At 45.8% G+C, this 20,947-nt stretch overlaps 1 protein-coding gene across 6 annotated transcripts in view; it reads left to right on the forward strand.

The window, feature by feature from the left end:
• Nucleotides 1–20,947, forward strand: part of SLC4A11 (solute carrier family 4 member 11) — a 249,849-nt gene that overhangs the window by 191,202 nt on the left and 37,700 nt on the right. For all 6 annotated transcript variants that reach the window (XM_079990778.1, XM_079990781.1, XM_079990776.1 and 3 more), the window contains exons 8-13: nucleotides 151–357; nucleotides 3,408–3,492; nucleotides 13,470–13,595; nucleotides 15,044–15,157; nucleotides 15,996–16,128; nucleotides 17,007–17,080. In XM_079990778.1, coding sequence (XP_079846904.1) covers nucleotides 151–357; nucleotides 3,408–3,492; nucleotides 13,470–13,595; nucleotides 15,044–15,157; nucleotides 15,996–16,128; nucleotides 17,007–17,080 — 739 coding nt within the window. The remainder of the gene's footprint in view (nucleotides 1–150; nucleotides 358–3,407; nucleotides 3,493–13,469; nucleotides 13,596–15,043; nucleotides 15,158–15,995; nucleotides 16,129–17,006; nucleotides 17,081–20,947) is intronic.

Genomic DNA, 20,947 nt, shown 5'->3' on the forward strand with positions numbered 1-20,947 from the left:
TGCCGCAATCGACCAGGATCACCCAGGGATCTACCTGTTGATCACAGTTGATCGGTTTAACCTGTCAGAGCTAAGGTATAACAAAAAACTCAAGCTGTGGTGTAGGTAACCCAAACCACTGATGGATGTGTCCTGTTTTCCACCCCTCAGAAAAGTACCAAAACTGCAACCGAAGTGGGCCGGACATTTGCAACAATGTTCTCAGATATAACCTTCCGGCAGAAGCTTCTAGAAACGAAAACGGAGGAAGAGTTCAAGGAGGCTTTGGTTCACCAACGTCATCTGCTGACCGTCGTGAACCAGAGGCCATCTGCAATGGCTGACGGACACATAGTACACAACCACAAGCCCCTCAAGGTACATGTGGCAAAGGTCCACTATTTCAGGTGGACTTTATAAAGTCAAATCATCTTGAGATGAATACCAGATGCTCGTCCAAAGAGGCCAAAGTTGTGTAAATCCTGACAGGGAGTTGGGCATCCCCTCAGAGTCAAGGTCCAGGTCTCTCATCCTGGGTCGACAGAGCTCATCCAGCCCTCAAAGTCCCATATGTCCATTGTATGAAGAGAAGTCCCACCAAAAAAAGTTCAGGACTTCTCTGCTGAGTGAAAAGCAAGTTAAGCACAGAGGTGGGCATGATAGAGGTGCATAGTGGATCACAGTGGATCAAAAAAAGTATAACCGCCCCCTTGCTGAATTGGTCACAATCCTTTCCCTTCTCCCTTTTCTGCCCTGTAACGCCAGCAACTTCTCGCATGTCACAGCAGGACAAGTTTGTTAGAAGCTGTTGTGCTCCTTCCTTTGGGAGCTACTTAAAAAGAAAGAAAGAAAGAATCTTAAAAATAGCCCTTTTAAACTCTGCTCAAATCATCCTGCACTTTAAACCCACCCTCTCCCTGCCACCAGCCCTGTAGACAATTGTGTCTCAAAACAAAGGCGCAAAATGAATTTTCTCCCTGGAAGGAGAAGAGGGGCAGAGGTTAGAAATCCCTGTTGCTGTAACAAGTTGTCCCGCAAGTGGGGATAAGGCAGGGAAAGGCTGGAAGGGACAGACAGGGGGCCAAGCAGCGAGGGGGCAGGCGAGGGCCATGGAGGGCCGGCAGCAAATGCCACAACATATTCCCAGTACCCCTGCTGGGTTTTGGAAGCTGGTGTTGACAGATGCACTTTGCATCCCTTTTGTTCCCTAATGTATGTCGGAAACATGCAAAGCTGCCGCGTACAGACCCAGGAAAAGGCTATCTTCCGACCACTAGGAGTGGGAGAGAAATGCAATCCTGTTCCCATTCAAAGGCAAATTTTCCCCATTCGCACTTACCCAAACAATACTTGCACCTAAATACAGCTGTCCTTCAAAATCTGCACTCCTCCAAATTTTACCTTGCAATTCTGGGGACTGTAGTTTATCCCTCAGTTCCCAGCAACCTTAAAAAATTACAGTTCCCATGATTCTTTTTTACTGGGGAGGGGAGAAGCTGTGTGTTTTAAATCTGCGGTGCGGATGTGACCTCAAGCATGGTTTTTTGTATTGGAAGCGGTGAAAGTAAGAAAAGGAAATAGACAGATTCGGTGACATTTGGTACTGTTTTATGGAACCTGCATGCCACAAAGAAATTAATTTTGTGACTCCTCAAATGCATGGGTAGTTGCAGCTGACCTTGGTTAGTTATATTATTTCCCATATTGTTACCAGATCCACGTTTATTTATTTGTGCGACAGTGCAGTCCCATCAAACATGGGGGTTCCATTCCAGAGGTAGTGCATACAGTCATACCTTAGATCCCGAACGCCTTGGTACTCGGACGTTTTGGCTCCCGAACGCCACAAACCCGGAAGTGAGTGTTCTGGTTTGTGAACGTTCTTTGGAATCCAAATGTCCAACAGGGCTTCTGCGGCTTCCGATTGGTGGCTCCTGCAGCCAATCAGAAGCCGCGCTTTGGCTTCAGAACGTTTTGGAAGTCGAACGGACTTCCAGAACGGATTCTGTTCGACTTCCAAGGTACGACTGTATATGCAAAATCTTGTGTAGTGAACATTTATCTGACTGCTGGTTGGCAAGAGGGGGGGGAGCCCTGCACGAAGGCCCTCCCCGTATATCGGCCGCCTCCTCTCCTCCCTGCACAGTATCAAGAGAGTCAGTCAATCAGTTTCATTGCACATAGCCAAAGGCTGCCGCAATATACACAGAATCATTCAAAAGAAAATATGCTGGATTAATACAAAAAACAAAACATTTATATTATCAAGACGTTACCTACTTGAAACAGAGCTATAAAAGTATCTGAATATACAGGTTCAGACATTAAACAATAAAATGTATAGGCTAAATTCACCACTAATATATTACAAAAGAATGTTAATTAATACAGTGTGCAATTATATTCGGAGTTTGGTGATAAAGATAGAATATAGCTTGATGTAAAAAGGTAAAGGTACCCCTGCCCGTACGGGCCAGTCGTGTCCGACTCTAGGGTTGTGCGCCCATCTCACTTAAGAGGCCGGGGGCCAGCGCTGTCCGGAGACACTTCCGGGTCACGTGGCCAGCGTGACGAAGCTGCTCTGGTGAGCCGGCACCAGCGAATCACACGGAAACGCCATTTACCTTCCCGCTATAAAGCGGTACCTATTTATCTACTTGCACTAAAGGGTGTTTTCGAACTGCTAGGTGGGCAGGAGCTGGGACCGAAAGACGGGAGCTCACCCCGCCGCGGGGATTCGAACCGCCGACCATGCGATCAGCAAGCCCTAGGCGCTGAGGTTTTACCCACAGCTTGATGTAGATAGGGTCAAATTAATTCACCTCCTTTACAGTTGGTGGCTACCTTGGCTATATAATTTGCTCTAATTTTCCTAGCGGCAGTTGGAAAGAGTGCTACACACCAGGTCACATACTTATCTGTGTCTGCGAGGAGATATAAAATCATGTCAGAGGGGTTCTGGCCAGGGGACCTTGTCATTACAGGTGCTAAAAATCGTTTTCTTGCTTCATTATGTAAGGGGCAGCACAAGATATAATGCATAAGGTCCTCTACTTCAGGACATCCCCTAATTCAAAAACGTTCATTTGTTGCTATGCCTCTGGGAGCGGGAGAGATAGGAAGCCATTTTACAAATATGGCGCACACAATAGAGGCCAAGTTCCCTTTTCTTGCCTCTTTGGGAGGTGCTGAGACAGGGTGGCCGCTTTGCCAAACCACGTGCATTGCCTCGTTTGCACAGCAGCGGGTTGGTCTAGATGACCCTCGGGTCCCTTCTACGATTCTGTGATTTAGCATCTCCTCTGCATAGCCTTTAAAGGAAAGCCGTTGGTTTTAAAGGTCTCGTGGCAGGCGGCTCGAGCCTCCCTCTCCTCTCTCAACAATAGATGAGCATTTGAACTGACATAACATTTCCTTCCTCTCTCCAGCTCCACGAGTTCTTCAATGTTGGCAAGGGAATTTTTGATGACATCGCACGAAGGTTTCCAGTGTATGCGCTGGACTTTACTGATGGTAGGTGAGCCATTGTTTACGACAACGCCGGCCTGACTGGGGTCCTCATAGCACCGTGTCCTGTTTACAGAGCACTCTTTTCTTTTTATCAGAGGTGCAGGGAAATGTCTGCAGTAGCTCTGTTGTTTCGGAAAGACAATCACACATTGGACCAGGAAGGATTCTGAGTGTTGGGCTTATAGATTATTCCCAATGTCTTCAGCCAAGGCTGGTGCTTTAGATAAATTCCTTGATCCACTAAGGCTAATCCACATGTAGAAACACATTTTCATTCATAAGCAAGGGAAAATCCAACAGGACTAGAGTTCTCATCCTTGTATTTGGCAAAATAGTACTGCTGGCGCTTTTTAAATGACTGCCTAAGATTTCTGCAAGCTAAATGATGAGTAATGTCTCCATAGAGTAGAGATTGGCAATTCTGTCAATTTCATTTTCTCATTAATTTCGGTTTTCCGTGGAGTTTTTCTTTTTAAAGTCATTTTTTTTAAAAAAAATAAATCAGTGTTTTAGCGCATATTTAGATTTAGATTTAGATTTAGATTTAGATAAATTTATTGTCATTGTCCGTATATACACAGTATACACAACAACGAAAATCAAACACCCAAGACCGGATTCACATTTCTCCTACAGTACACAATTTTTTACGCTATTTTGTCTAATCGCATTTTTGCAAAGCATTCCCCCCTAAAGATTGCATTTTTTAGTGTTGTTTTTGTTGCTTCAAGGAAAACAATTGATATGAAAAGGATAATACCCTGAATGCCAAGATCGAAGGTTGGGGCAATTACTCTTTTGTGAGAGGACCCCAGCAGAGATTTAAAGTCACAAAATATGCAGCAGAACAAATTTGGAAATATAGGCTGTTAGACACTTAAGATATACCCTTTCAAGTATGTTCCAAAGTTTCCTTTTCCCCCCAGCAAAGAAAAAGACCAGACATTTGGTAAGTTTAAAATGGTTTACTTACAGACTCTCCAAAGGTCATATTCATGTGATTTTCCATGCAGCATTCAGAAAAAGTTGCGCAGGCAGTAAAACGTAGCTTAGTTACAAAGTGGTGAAAGTTTCTAAATTATTGGTATATGAACTCGAGAGTGGCTTGTGAGAGCTGGCTGGGGCTGGTGGGGGTTGAGCAATATCGGGAGGGGCCCAGATTCCTGGCACCTGAGGGAAATGGAATGATGGTCTGACTCTGTATAAAGGCAGCTTTGTATGAGAGGCTTCACATTCACGGCCTGTGCCCTTCCATGTACCATCCATCCCTTTCCCTGATTGCCTGAGAGCTCTGCAGGGCTGCCGTTTTCTACCTAAAAAAAATAAAAGAAAAAAAATTCCTTCCAGTAGCACCTTAAAGACCAACTAAGTTAGTTCTAGTTATGAGCTTTCGTGTGCATGCACACTTCTTCAGATACACTGAAACAGAAGTCACCAGACCCTTCTATATAGTGAGAAGGTGGGGAGGGGTATTACTCAGAAGGGTGGTGGGATTGGGTGATTGGCAGATAGCTGTGATGAGCCTGTTGACGACTCTTAACAACTGCTTTATAGCTGTGATGAGCCTGTTGACGACTCTTAACGACTGTTTTCTACCTAAATAGCTTTGTGGGAATGCAAAGAAAAGCAACCATTGCATGCTCTGGACAGAGCACTATTGCTTATGTACATATATCTCAGTGACGTGATTTCCCTTAAATTTGGGTACGATTGCTAGGCAGAAGCCATTACCGGCCTTGTCTGACTGTCGACAATTTCATCGGCAGTTCGCCATTTATCTTGCGAAGGGGCCTGTTTCAGAAATGCCGAGAGCTGATTCTGGCATAAATGCCTGCGATACTTTCTCTGTTTTCCTTTTATTTACTGCGCGCACGTCCCTCTCTTTCTTTGGGAAGCTCAGAGCAGATTACGCGGGGCTCCAGGCAGTCTCCCGCCTCCTCGCTGTAACTAAGCCGAGGCTCGCAGAGCTGCGATAACAGCCATGCAACAGCTGTAGGTGAGTTTTGAAACAGCTTTGCAGGGTTGGTGCAGTCCACCCTCTGGCCAGTGCCTTGGGTCATCCATGCACCCGGTACTGCAGCAGTACCAGTCGAAACCTCCATGTTCCTCATACAGTACATGATCAGGTTTATTTAAAAATAATATTGATAGGGCATCTGTATGTAGACAAAGAGTGACAGTACAACAGAAAGGCGCCAGGGGGAGGAAAGCAGGCAGGCATTCTTCAGGATTATAGGAGGCAGTTCCTTGGCTAAGGATGTTTGCCGAACAGCGTTTTCAACGGGGAACACTGCCTTGCACCTGGTTGCTGCAGGACTTGCTGTCGCCGCCGACCAGCTGATTGGCAGCGACAGCAAGCCCTCCCTTGCCAATTGGGAGTGCGTTTTGGCATTTCTGTTTCTTCGTTGGGAGGCATATTTTTCCCTGCCCCATGTCTGACGTCATGCACAGGTGTCCCCCCCATTAATGCGCAGTCAACTTGTGTGTGACCGTGTTTGCGTGCAGGCCGGGAAATCAATCAATCCATGGAAGCAGTACGTTTCCGAGCACAATTCAAAGTGTTGGTGCTGACCTGTAAAGCCCTAAACGGCCTTGTCCAGTATACCTGAAGGAGCGTCTCCACCCCCATCGTTCTGCCCGGATGCTGAGGTCCAGCGCCGAGGGCCTTCTGGAGGTTCCCTCACTGTGAGAAATTACAGGGAACCAGGCAGAGGGCCTTCTCAGTGGTGGCACCCGCCCTGTGGAACGCCCTCCCACCAGATGTAAAAGAGAAAAACAACTACCAAACTATTAGAAGACATCTGAAGACAGCCCTGTTTAGGGAATCTTTTAATGTTTAATAGGTTATTGTATTTTAGTGTTTTGTTGGAAGCTGCCCAGAGTGGCTGGGGAAACCCTGCCAGATAGGCGGGGTATAAATATATTATTATTATTATTATTATTATTATTATTATTATTATTATTATTACACACACACACCGAGCCTGAAGAGGACCTCGGTGAGGGCAGAGAAGGGGCTCAGGGCTCGGTGGGGCTTTGTTTAGGTTGCTCAGCCTCTCCCCCAACAGCCGGCTTGTGTGGTAGCGCAGCAGCTGCAGTTTTCCAGCACCTCCTTCAGCGTCCTTCCAGCCTCAGAGCTTCAACTCTAGATGTTTTGGTCTGGATTGGAGAGAGAGCGGGAGAACAGCTGGGAATAGGCATTTAGAAGCTTTTTTTAGAGGATGCTCCCCACTTTGCACGATTTCACTTGAGTGTGGGGGCCCAGAATGTAACCTGCACATTAGTGGGAGGAGGCCTGTATAAGATGGGGTGTGGGGCACGTGGGCATGTTGGGGAAAACAGGCTCATGGGTCAAATTGGGCCCCATGTTGGGCTTAATTAGGCCCATGGGCCAGAATCTCCCCACCTTTGCTGGATAGGTTTGGCTGGCCTGATTTGGCCCGCAGGCTTCCCGTGGTGTGGTCATGCTAGCTGTTGACTTTGGCCTGCAGAGAACTTTAGCCACAAAGAGGCTATTAATTCCTTGAATATCCATGTGGCTTAGCACTAAGCTGTGGTTTCTCGACCGAGAGTGTATATTTGGGGCTTCAATGACTCACACCTGTCCTATGAAATCCAAGTTCTTGGGAATGCTGTTTGGAGGGGTGTAGCTCCTCTGTGGCACTTCTCTTCCCGGGTCCGGCACCATGGGCTCAATTCCACAGCCAAGCACCTCTTGGCAACTGCTTTTCTGCATTCTTTCTTTTTTTCTTTTTTGACTTTATATTAATTTTTTATTATTTTTTATTATTTCCAGTTAATTCACACTACATGTTAATTGCCATACACCTTCAGCCTTATACCATAGATTCCGGCATATAAGACGACTTTTTAACCCCGGAAAAGAGGTTAAAAAGTCGGGGGTCGTTTTATATGCCAGGTATGGCTGCAGTGGGCCACGGGCTCCGCTCCGCGCCAGGAGGAAGCCGCCCAGTGAAGCGGGGTTAGGGTTAGATGTGGGGAATTTGCAGAAATAATATATTCATGTTATGTACCATAGATTCCGGTGTATTAGGCGACTGGGCGTATCAGATGACCCCCCAAATTGGCAGCTGCCAATTTGGGGGGTCGTCTTATACGCTTCGGCAGCTTCGCTTCCGATCAGTGCCATTTAGCATCTAACAACGTTTTTACAGCTCTTCAACATCATTTTGCAGGTATCACAGCAGAACTTGTAATGGATTTAAAGGTATGGTGTAATTAACCATATCTTCTGATAAATTTAAGATTTTCTCCCAATAAGTTCTAATCTCATCACAACTCCACCAATCATGTAGTTAACTTTATTTCTTCTGCTTTTCCAACAATGATCACTAAGGCTGCACACCATTTAATCTGATTAGAAAATTTAAATTATAGGGATTCCCGCCCCCAAGCCCTTCCAGAGACTAAGGAAGATGGAGGTACCTCAGAGATTGAGGAATGATTTATGTAGAGGCCAGAAGGATGGAGCGGAGAACAAAATCACCCATCTGATTTTGCAGATACCTGCCCAATTTTTTGTATATTTCTTTACAGATTTAATATCCCACCAGTCCTGTGCAGCTTGCAACTCTTGCAAAATTCCTAAAAGTGAGAGCCAGTAGCTTGAAACATGAGAAATGTGTGCGTTGTAAAAGTGTCATAAGTCAACTGTGGTATCTGAAGAAACAAGCCAGATACGTGTTCTAATCAAGTTTAACATACCAAATAAAAAAGTTTCCCAAGTAAGAAGTCTCTTCCTTTTCCCTGCAAGGCTAGGCTCAGATTAGCCTCTCTGGAAAATTGTGGAGAAGTCTCTACTCCATGTCCCCAACCTTTCTGCCAGTAGAAATGAGGCTTTTGAGCCGAGGTCTTACTATAGATCAGGGTTTCCCCAGTTGGGTCTCTGGCTGTTGTTGGACTACAACTCCCATCATCCCTAGCTAGAAGAAGCAGTTGTTGGAGATGATGGGAGTAGTAGTCCAAAAAGAGCTGGACAGCCAATTTTGGGAAACCTTGCTCTGTATCTCATGTTGTGGTCCCAAGAGGGGTGCCCCTGCAAAGTATGCAGGACCCCAGGAAAATACCCAATGCTTTGAGTCACTACCATTTTGCTTCGTAGCCAAAAGGACTAAAAAAATGTGCAGTGTGTACAGCAGGAGAATTCTGATGCTTGCTTTTAGAAATGGGAAAATCGCTCAGCACGATGTGCTCCCAGCTGCGCATAGCGTTAGAGTTCTTGGTTCGAAGTGTGCAGTTTCCCAAGAAGGTCTGATTAAAGTCTTTCCAGATAGCATGTGCCTACTTCAGGGAATGTGTAGTTGTCACTTAATTCCTTGTGGGATGTAGAGGAGGCTGCATTCTCGCTCTCCCGCCGCCCCTGCTGAGTTGGGCACGGTGCGCTGGGTATGTTTTCGCCTGGAGGAGAGACGATTAAGGGGAAACCCGATAGAATTCTTCAAATATCTGAGGAGCTGTCAGGCAGCGGACAGAGCACACTTGCTTCCCTGGTGCTCCTGTGTACGTGACTAGAACTAATGGGTGGAGATTGCAAGGAGGCCGATCTTGGTTAAGCGTTAAGAGAAAAGAGCTGTCGGACAGTAGAACGACCTGCCTCTGGAAGTGGGAACTTTTCAGCAGAGCAGGAGGACCAGCTTGGCCCCGTGACGTGGGTGCCCAGGGCCATGGGTTCCATGCAGCATGCATGCCCTAGTGCCGAAATTTGTGGGTGCCCAGCCACTTCCTGGAGAATTTTGTGGGTGCTTGGGCACCCAGGGCCCGAGGGAGTTGGCACCTATGAAGCAGAGGGTGGGTGGCCACCTGTCAAGGGTGTTGTTGTTGCATCCTGCACTCATTTAGCAGAAGGTTGGGCTAGAAGCTCTCAGGCTCCCTTGCAACACCATGATTCTTTCCCAGTGAGAGTTGCCATATGTCCTCTTTTTCCTGGACACGTCCTCTTTTTCATAGGTATGTAGAAGGAGAGTCGCCATTCATGGTTAAAGGTAAAAGGACCCCGACCGATAAGTCCAGTCGTGGACGACTGGGGTTGCGGTGCTCATCTCGCTTTACTGGCCGAGGGAGCCGGCGTACAGCTTCCAGGTCATGTGGCCATCATGACTAAGCTGCTTCTGGCGAACCAGAGCAGCCCACGGAAATGCCGTTTACTTTCCCGCCGGAGTGGTACCTATTTATCTACTTGCACTTTGACATGCTTTTGAACTGCTAGGTTGGCAGGAGCAGGGACCGAGCAATGGGAGCTCACCCCATTGTGGGGATTCGAACCACCAACCTTCTAATCAGCAAGCCCTAGGCTCTGTGGTTTAACCCACAGTTAAAAGTAGAAGTCGTCAAATGTGCCCTCTTTTTTGCTCTTCAAAATATGCATCTCCCTTTCCTCAGTCTCTCTGGCGTTCTTTCTCTTCATTCTGGCCACAGTTTTCTATCAGTTCTTTGGTTGTTTCTCTCTTTTTAAAAAGGTGGGATGAGAACAGGGTTCTCAGTCTCCTGCTACTTTCTTACAGTGTGAATGAGTCCCTTGGAGCTAGAGTTTCAGAGCAGATAGTGTGGAGCCCATTGCAGCCAAAGTCGTTTCCCTAAGTGAGGGCGAACCATGTTTGTCGTAAGCAAACACTTGCACTTCAGAGTGGTGAGATCACTGGGAGCAGAGACTTGCTGTGATGGATGCTGCTGCCTCTTCCCTGCCAAAGGCTAGCCTTGAATTTGTCACTTCCTGCCCTGTTTTCTTCACACGGGTGTTGTGTCACCTAATTAGAGTTTTGTGTTTTTGCAGTTCTGCAAGGAGCGCGATTGGCAAGGACTGCAAAACAGTGAGCATCCGTCTGCACAGATCTTTCCTCTTTCCATTATATTGCAGCTGTTCAACATGCGTAGTTGGGGACAGGCGGTGCGATCCAATTCGGTTTGCGTTTAAAGGTGAACCTTCGTCATTCTCACTTGCAAGAGCCAGGATGCCGCCATCTTTCGAAATTCGCACTTCTCTGAATTTTGCAAGGCGGTTCTCCAACTGAGTGATGCATTCAGAAATGCATACATTGGGATAAAGCTTGAGTTAAAGATGCATATATCACTTTAAAAAACACACATGTGCTGATGAATTTTCATGGGGACCTTTTAAAAAAGGCAAATAGATAAGGAAACATGGAGAACTGAACTTAAAATTAGAAACGGAGAGAAACCAAAACTAACAGATTTGCTCTTTCTTTTTTGTGGGAGCTGCATTTAGAGATGGAGCGCTTGCCTGGTAGTCATAGTTGGCAAGAATAGCTTACAGGTGTGAGCAGAACTAGTGGAGGGGAGTCAGGGTGCTCCATCTCTCTGTGAATGCAGCAATAGAAACCAGAGAGTCTGGAAGAGGAGGAAAGCCCTCTTCCCCTGACCTAGTATAGAAGAGCAGGGAGCTGCTGCAAGATGCATGGTGCTTCTCATTCCCTCCGCTGCCAGCCCACGGCAGGCTAGATGGAAAAATGATGCTCTACAGGCTAGCAACTTCTCTGCACCTATTTGCAAGGCTGGACAAATGGTCTGGCTCAGCATAAGGCTATGCTCCATGAATTCATAAATATTTTTTTAAAAAATTCAAAAGCAACATTTATCTCCCCCAGGGATAATGTTTGTTTGTCAGCGTGTTTTCGAGCTGGAAGCTCCAGTCTCAAGGGCTCACACAAACACATCTATTGAGCATAGTCTAAAATAACACCCAGACTATTGAGCATAGTTTAAAATAACACTCAGACAAACTCAGCATGTAAGGAATACGATGCGGTGTGCATTCAGCTGTGTGCAAATACAGATTGCCAAATTTGTGGCAAAAACTGAAGGCTTTGATAAAAGTGTGGGGGGGGGTGTCCCAGGAGCAAACATGACTCCTCCTCTCTGTGAGATATAATAGCCGTGAGGAATAGAAGCTGTAGAGCCATTGGAATCCCCTGGGTGTTCTGTTTATTTTCTCAAATTTAGCTTCCTCGCCTGGGAGTATTTTCCTCTGCTTAAAAAGAAATCTTATCTTCAGCAAGGAGGAGTGTGTGTGTGTGTGTGCGCGCGTGCATAGCAGAGCCTTATTCAGCTGTTTCGCAGGCAGTCTTTGGCCAAGTAAGAATGAAATCCTTCATTCTGACCCTCTGCCCTTTGATAAATTCAGTAACAGCAGGCAGATTCTGGTTCAGCTGCTGCTAGTTATTTTTCCCCTCCCTCCCGCTAGTTTCAGTCCTCGCCTTATACATGAGTGTACAAGCCAGGGGTTCATTTATTCGCAGGAATCAATCGCCCACCAGCCTCCCCAAAGGAGCCTCTGTGATGGGTCCGTGTTTGGTTTTCCTGTGTCTGTTTGGAGGATTTTTAAAATAAAATAATTGACTCGCGTCCAGGGAAGCAAATGCCAGCACTTGAAGCAAGCCAGCAAAGCCGTTTTTGAGGTGCCGTTTTGCTGCGTGTTTTTCCTTTTTGACATTTCATCATACGTTCTGCTAAGCCTCCTACAGCGCTATGTAAACCCCTGGAGGTTGGCTGCCAGGGCGACAGGGTGCTCAAGATTTGGTTTGCATCAGGTTTTCCCATAAGGGCTTTTTGGTCTCTTCCTGCCACCCCACGCCACGTTATAATTGGAAACATTTGCTAGAGATTTTGCAGTGGGCGCAAACCCAACATGAAAAAGAGGGTGGCTGCACAATGGTGGATTTTGTCTTGGACCAGGAATTTAAGATGACCTGGTATAAAGTGAAACAGAGGGGTTTTTTTTGGGTGGGGGGCAGAATTACCCACTAAGAGGCAAGGAGACGGGGTGGGGGCTACACACAAGGTGCAAATGACAAGGTGCAAAAAAGCTGGTTCATCAATTTTTTTTTAACGAATTAAACCAACTAGTTTTCATTGGATTTTGAATAAATGTGCAATGAATTGTTACCGATTTGAATTTTATCGCATTGCTATCTTCCTGCAAACCGCCATTCTGAATACAGTGGTAGCTTGGTTGTCGAACTTAATATGTTCCGGGAGTCCATTCGTCTCCTGAGACAGTACGAAAATGAAGGCGCGGCTTCTGATTGGCCGCAGGAGTTTCCTGCACTCAATCGGAAGCCGCGCCGGATGTTCAGCTTCCAAAAAACGTTCACAAACCGGAACACTCGCTTACGGGTTTGCGGCGTTCGGGAGCCAAAACATCTGAGGACCAAGACGTTCAGGATCCAAGGTACAACTGTAATGTGCGCTCTTTCCTCTATCGGGTTTTATAAACAAGAATGCTTTTTATAGGGTAGGGGGCACCAGGGATGCATTTATCTTTTATTCCCCTTCCTTCCCTCCCCCTCCCCTTTTTATAAAGATTCCTCGCTCTGGGATCCCACAGCTAATTCTCCCCTGGTCTCCTCACTGGCCGAAATAGAACTAATTTAGCCAGCTAGCTCTGGTGATCATCTAATGTTTATTGGGTGGATTTCCCCCCTAAATTGATTTTTGATTTTATTGTTATTCATGTTTTATACCGTATTTTATGCTGTTTTTTTGTAGCATCAATTAAGTGTTTTAGATTTGTTGTTAGCCGCCCTGAGCCCGGTTTTCTGAACCGGGAAGGGCGGGGTATAAATATTATTATTATTATTATTATTATTATTATTATTATTATTAATTGAACTAAGGGGCAGTGGCCCCCAAACTGTTTACGGACCACTGATAGTGAAGCATAGCAGCAGATTCACTCAGGGAAGTCTCCAAACCAGCAGAGGCTAGTCCAGTAGGGCAAATGGGGCACTGTCCAAGCCAACCCCCACTTAAATGGGATGACTCTTGTTGTCCATGTGCTTCTTATTATAACCATAGAGTTGGAAGGGACCGTGAGGGGATTGTCCAGTCCTTCCTCCTGCAGTGTGGGTCTGCCTTTTGGTTACGGCTTTGGCGTCGAGCGCGCTTCGATCCATGTGGAGTTCGCCCACCCCTTTCTTCACTTTGCTCTTTGGGGTTTGTTTTAGGCATCATCGGCAACAACAAAGCCATAGGCAAATACATCACCACCATGATCTTTCTGTACTTCGCCTGCCTCCTGCCTTCCATCGCTTTTGGCTCCCTCAATGACGAAAACACGGACGGGGTCATCGGTGAGTCTTCCCTCCTTCCTGCCCCATCCCTCGCTTGCCCCCCTAGAAGTTCCGGTTCTCACTGGGGACCCCGAAGGGAAGATCTAATCTGTGTGCTCACAACCAAAGAAACCACTGCTGTCTAAACAAAGGAAGCCCTTTTAAGGGCGCTTTTTCTTCTCTCCCCAAGATAAGCTTAAAGGTAAAGGTAAAGGGACCCCTGACCATTAGGTCCAGTCGTGACCGACTCTGGGGTTGCGACGCTCATCTCGCTTTATTGGCCGAGGGAGCCGGTGTACAGCTTCCGGGTCATTTGGCCAGCATGACTAAGCCACTTCTGGCGAACCAGAGCAGCGCACGGAAACGCCGTTTACCTTCCCGCCAGAGCAGTACCTATTTATCTACTTGCACTTTGACGTGCTTTCGGACTGCTAGGTTGGCAGGAGCAGGGACCGAGCAACGGGAGCTCACCCCATCGCGGGGATTCGAACCGCTGACCTTCTGATCGGCAAGTCCTAGGCTCTGTGGTTTAACCCACAGCGCCACCTGCGTCCCAAGATAAGCTTACTGCTTAGATTAGACTAGTAGTTCACAGACACACACACTCAGCCTGGGCAATCTATTGGTATATCGCCCAGAACTGGTTTGAGAGCCAGTAGAGTGCATGGCTCATTCACCCGGTGGTATGTCAGAAGTAAAGCCCATTGGCTTGCTCTAATGAAAAAGTACAAATGGAGCAAATTTGCAGGTTCACTATAGCTTTGCATAACACATGTTTCATTTCAGCGTTTATAGTCTGCTTTTTCCAGTTCACGGTGGCTTGCAGAAACTGAAAGCAATGCATGATAATAATAAATTATTATTATTATTGGAAAATATCCAGTGCAATTGAAAAAGGGCGAAAAGTCAACAGTGCCTTAAAAGAGCTTACTGGAGTAAAACTGCCTTGACTGCTTGTCTGAAAGGAAGCCGTGTTTATTAATGTTATTTATTCTGGCTTTGCCAATCAGAAGGAGGGGTATCAAAGACTTGCCCCCAACCCCTGGAAATTAGACCCAGACCCTGCCCTGCCAGTTCCTCAGATTTACACGCTCATTGTTTTCATGTGGTTATTCACTGTCAAATGGACTGTGAGCTTTCTTGAAAGCTGAAAATCTGAAGTTGGTGCTTAGCACTGCATCCAGTTCCACCGTACTTTGTTAGGATACTTTTTTAAAAGAGGAGGAGAGACTTAACTGTTTTGCTTTTGCACCAAAAAAGATGCAGGCATCTACACAACTGTGTCCAGTGTGACAGTCCATGCTCCCACAGCTCTGCTCCTAGCTAATGCTTTGAGCATGTCTGTTGCACCAGTGTACATAGTGCACAGTGCTCTTTGCACCATCAGTGGTGCCATCATTTAACGCAAGGTTGCTTCGACATCCACCTGATTCTTGCAAATTCATCTCCCCCCCCTCCTAACTTTTCAGATGTGCAGAAAACCATCGTTGGCCAGTGCATTGGTGGTCTTCTCTATGCGCTGTTCTCAGGCCAGCCGCTTGTGGTGCTGTTGACGACTGCTCCTTTAGCGCTCTACATCAATGGTGAGTTTGTCGCGCCAGCTGCTTGTGTTGCATCTGAAGGCAGCCCCGTTTAGGGAAGTTTTAAAATGTTGGATGTTTTAGCGTGTTTTTTAATACTCTCTTGGGAGCCGTCCAGAGTGGCTGGGAAAACCCAGCCAGATGGGTAGGGTATAAAAGAAAAGTAGTAGTAGTAGTTATTGTTGTCATTGTTGTTGTTATTATTATTGCATGTTTACAATACAGTGGTGCCCCACAAGACGAATGCCTCGCAAGACGAAAAACTTGCTAGACGAAAGGGTTTTCTGTTTTTTGAGGCGCTTCGCAAGACGAATTTCCCTATGGGCTTGCTTCGCAAGACGAAAACGTCTTGCGAGTCTTGCAAGTTTTTTACCTTTCCCCCCCTTTTTCTAAGCTGCTAAGCCGCTAAGCCGCTAATAGCGCTAATCCGCTAAGCCGCTAATAGGGGTGCTCGCAAGATGAAGAGACTCACGGAATGAATTAATTTCGTCTTGCGAGGCACCACTGTATGTATAAACAAATCAAGCCCCATGTGGCACTAGAGTTCTGCAGCATGATATAATAACTATATTCATGCACATGCCTTCTTTGTGCAACTGCATGCGTTGTTGCATCCAATTGTTTATGTGCTGATTACTTTAGGTGTAGAATATTACTTGTATATAATTATTATTATTGACTATATTTATATACTGCCTGTTTTCCAAGGATCACAGGGTTGTTTACAATATAAAAACACAGAAACCTAATTATTGTACGTGGCTGGTTGTTGTATTTGGGTAGCTGAGGCTGCCATTGGTACATTTCTGTCTTTGTGTGATGATGCTCTTGTCGTTTTCAGTGATCAAAGGAATCTGCACTGACTACAACTTGGAATTTCGCGCTTTCTACGCCTGGGTGGGACTCTGGAACAGTTTCTTCCTGATGCTCTACTCCCTTTTCAATTTCAGTCTTGTAATGAAGCTCTTCAAAAGGTAACTCCTCACATTATCTCCACCACTTCGGTAGGCGGGAAATTGCCACCATAGGATCATAGACTTGGAAGGGTCCCTGAGGATCATCTAGTCCAGAGCTTTCCAAACTGTGTTTCGTGACACTTCAATGTGTAGGTGTGTCACACGAACACTCCCTGTGCTCCTCACGGGGCTGGAAAGGGGTTCGTTTAACTTCCGGTTTGCTAGTAAAACTGAATTACTGTGTCACGAAAGGATGCATATCAAAAATGTGTGTCACCAACATGGAATTTTTTTAAAAAAAATAATAATCCAGTAGCACCTTAGAGACCAACTAAGTTTGTTCTGGGTATGAGCTTTCGTGTGCATGCACACTTCTTCAGATACACTGAAGCAGAAGTCACCAGACCCTTATATATAGGGAGAGGGTGGGGAGGGGTATTACTCAGAAGGGTGGTGGGAATGAATGATTGGCTGATAGGTGTGGTAAACCTGTTGACAACTGTTAATGACTGCAGTTGGTCTTACAGGAAAAAGCAAGGGGTGAGATGGCTAAAAATAGCTATATCATGTATAATGAGATAAGAATCCAATGTCTCTATTCAGACCAGGTCTCTCCATGGTTTTAAGTTTGGTAATAAGTTGTAATTCAGCAACTTCTCTTTCCAGTCTATTTCTGAAATAAGACAGCTACTTTGAGATCTTGTATAGAATGTCCTGGGAGATTGTTCTCCTACTGGTTTCTCTGTCTTGTGATTCCTGATACCAGATTTATGTCCATTTATCCTTTGGCGTAGGGTTCTCACGCCTTGCTTTTCCCTTAAAATATATTTTAAAACGCTGATCTGAATAAGACCTTGTAACTCACATGCGATGACCCACATGGAATTTCTTTGCAGGTCGACGGAAGAAATCATTGCACTTTTTATCTCCATCACATTTGTCCTTGATGCTCTCAAGGGCATAACAAAAGGTAAGCCAGGCAGCAGGTGACTCTCTTTGTTGTTGGTTGTGGAAACCACGAGGAGTTGTGTTGTTGCAGCCTTCTGTTCTTTTGTTGTTGTTGTTTAGTCGTGTCCGACTCTTCGTGACCCCCTGGACCAGAGCACGCCAGGCACTCCTGTCTTCCACTGCCTCCTGCAGTTTGGTCAAACTCATGCTGGTAGCTTCCAGAACACTGTCCAATCATCTCATCCTCCGTCGTCCCCTTCTCCTTGTGCCCTACATTTTTCCCAACATCAGGGTCTTTTCCAGGGAGTCTTCTCTTCTCATGAGGTGGCCAAAGTCTTGGAGCCTCAGCTTCAGGATCTGTCCTTCCAGTGAGCACTCAGGGCTGATTTCCTTCAGAATGGATAGGTTTGATCTTCTTGCAGTCCATGGGACTCTCAAGAGTCTCCTCCAGCACCAGAATTCAAAAGCATCAATTCTTCGGCGATCAGCCTTCTTTATGGTCCAGCTCTCACTTCCATACATCACTACTGGGAAAACCATAGCTTTAACTATAACTATACTATACTACTGGGAAAACCATAGCTTTAACTATATGGACCTTTGTGGGCAAGGTGATGTCTCTGCTTTTTAAGATGCTGTCTAGGTTTGTCATTGCTTTTCTCCCAAGAAGCAGGCGTCTTTTAATTTCGTGACTGCTGTCCCCATCTGCAGTGATTCTGTTCTTTAGTCATGCAAAAAGGGCTTTGTAGAACGAGGTGCGGAAAGTGTTTGGAACTGAGGACCTTCATTCGTGCCTTGTTTTTGTGCCGTGATTCCAAGGGGTAGAATCGGCACAGATCATACCGCAGATCTGCTGAACGTTTGGACTCCTACCTTAAAAAGCAAGTTCAAGTTCAATTTGGAGGCCTCTAATAGCGGTTTCTGGTTGAGAGGCTGAGGCCCAGAACATTTAGGGTGTGCCAGGCCAGCAGAAAGCTGCCTATGGACACATTCATGCCATAAATTTAAAGCTCTGTGACACCACTTTAAACAGTGGTGGTTTCCCCTAAAGAATCCTGGGAGATGTAGTATGTTAAGGGTGCTGGGAGTTGTTAGGAGACCCCCCTGTTCCACTCACGGTACTACAGTTCTCAGAGCTCCCTGTGAAGAGGGATTGATCATCAAATCAACCTGGGAACTGTAGTTTTGGGAGGGGAAATGGGGGTCCCCTCACAACTGCCAGCACCCTTAACAAGCTACGACTTGCCCAGATATTTAATCAGGATAAAGCAATAGGATTTGAAATTAAGAATCAAAATTACAAAAACTATTATTACAAAACTCGAAAAAGAGTATATCCAAAATGTATAATTTATTATTAGAATGTGAGTTAAAGGATGAAGAAGTAAAATAAGTTATGACTAAATGGGCATGCGATATAGGTGACGCAGTTCGGCTGGACCAATGGGAGAAATTATGGAAATGTGATATTAAATTTACGGCATGTTACACAATCAGAGAAAATTTGAAAAAAAATAATTGTTCTTTTTTGTTTGTTTTTGTTTTCCTTTTTTGTATCCTTCCCCCCCCCTTGTTTGTATAGTATTATTTTTGATTCGATGTTTGTAATTTCTGTTATAATTTTGCATTGGGGGGGGGGGACAAGCTACGACTCCCAGAATTCTTTGGGTGGAAACCATGACCGCTTAAAGTGGGGTGAAAGTGCTTCGAATGTAAGGCATGAATGTTCGCAATTTCCTCTGCCCACAAATGAGTGCAAGAAATGAGTTGTTTTCCTCTGCCTCTGTGGTCTGCAGATGTATGGAATAACCAGAATCTCTAGCCCTCATTAACCCCCCGCTTGTTTTTTTTCGGAACTCGCTTGCTGGGGGCTTGGACGGGGGAGGCCGTGTCCTTTTCCATCCCTGTGTATGACCCATTTCCTTCCAACGGGAAGATCAGTTGAATATTTCTCTTAATTTCTAAAGCTCCGCTGGTCCAGCGGCTCTGCAGGAAAGGGGGCGTGGGAGGTTTCCCTCTCCCTCTCTTTTTAAAATCTCATCACATTCAAGCCCCACATTCTTCTCACCAGCTTAATGACACTTTGTTTTCCAAAGTTGTGGCTTAGCCACCTAAGCTGCACTCCTGTTTGATCTTGACTTCTGCACTTTGCAGGAAACAGCCAGGCAGCAGCTGAAGCAAACAACATCAGAGGGACCTTAAATAACTCCCCGAAGCTGCGACAGCTCTGCTTTAGTCAGGAGACGCCTTTTGTGTTATTTAAAGGGCAATCTGTTAATCAATTTTCGTGCAGAGAGGGATCCCTTCAGCTGCCCTCCTGGGCCGCATCAGCCAAAAGTTGCTAAATAAGCGCAGTTGAATATTAAATACTAAATTCCTAATTACGCGGCAGGCTTGGGGAGATAACCTGCCAGTCAGTTATCACGAACCAAGAAATGGGAGCAGGAGACAGATCGTGCGCTTAGGATAGTTGGGAGGGCCACAAGGGTCATATACCCTATAATTCAGATTTTTTTCACCCCACACGGGGCTCAAACCCACAACCTGGAGATTAAGAGTCTCGGTCCCTACCGACTGAGCTATCCCCCATGCTTGTAGTGCCAGATATCAGCAGTGTGTGTGGGGGGGTGTTTTTCATCCTGAGGGCCACCTTCCTTGTAAGCAACCTTTGAGGGGCCACATGGCAGTGGGTGGGGCCAGGAGCAGAAGTGGGCGTGGCAATGGGCATGGCTCTTACTCTTGCCCAGATAGGAATGTGGCCTTTAGCTTGGACGACAGCGTTCCCCAGCCCAGCAGCACAAAGTTGGGAATACGTTCTGGTGTCAGTGGAAGCTCCAAGCGAGCATGGATAGGGACAGAGAAGCAAATCTTGGAAGAAAAGGTTGCAAAAAGGGCCGGGGGCTGTGGCCTTGGGTTCCCTTGAGTATTCCAGCCGGCAGCCACAAGTTCCCCTCTTTATTATTATCATTTTTTTATTATGTATTTATTAAATTTCTATGCCACCCTTCATCCAATGATCACAGGCTGGTTTACAGTATAAAAACACAAAAACCATACCATAATAACAAACAAAAACCTTCCCCACCACAGAATTTAAAAGACCATAGATTGGCTAATTAGCCAAAAACCTGGGAGAAGAGGAATGTTTTTGCCTGGCACTTAAAGGAAATAATTTATTATATTTTTATGCCGCTTTTCAGTGAAATGAATTGCAAAGCACCTTATGAACAATAAAAGACAGTAACATGATGGAACTTCATAGAACAGGGATCAGCAAACTTTTTCAGCAGGGGGCCGGTCCATCATCCCTCAGACCATGTGGGGGGCCGGACTATATCTTTTTTTTGGGGGGGGAGAACGAATTCCTATGCCCCACAAATAATCCAGAGATGCATTTTAAACAAAAGCACACATTCTACTAATGTAGAAACACCAGGCAAATAACCCAGAAATGCATTTTAAATAAAAGGACACATTCTACTCATGTAAAAACACGCTGATTCCTGGACCGTCCGTGGGCCGGATTGAGAAGGTGATTGGACCACATCCGGCCCAAGGGCCTTAGGTTGTCTACCCCCGTCATAGAACATCACAAATGCAACACAAATCATATAGAAAAATTAGGGAGTCACTGTTTCATGGGCACAGACAAAGGAGCAGAGACTCTACGAGTTATCGGCAAAAGTTGGCATTGTTCATCCAAAGAATAGGAACATGACGTAAAGATCAGCCATTTTCTACAGACGTATATATCCTGTGGCATTTGAAAGTTGCACACATCAGATCTTAGGTTATTTATTAAAATGACGTACATGAGCTTCCAGGGAACAATTGAACTGGGGAACAATGGTTAGCAAACACCTGTGCTTAGCCGGCTCTGGCATGAGAC

Source organism: Podarcis cretensis (genome assembly GCF_951804945.1).
Source record: "Podarcis cretensis genome assembly, chromosome: 9".
NCBI lineage: Eukaryota > Metazoa > Chordata > Lepidosauria > Squamata > Lacertidae > Podarcis > Podarcis cretensis.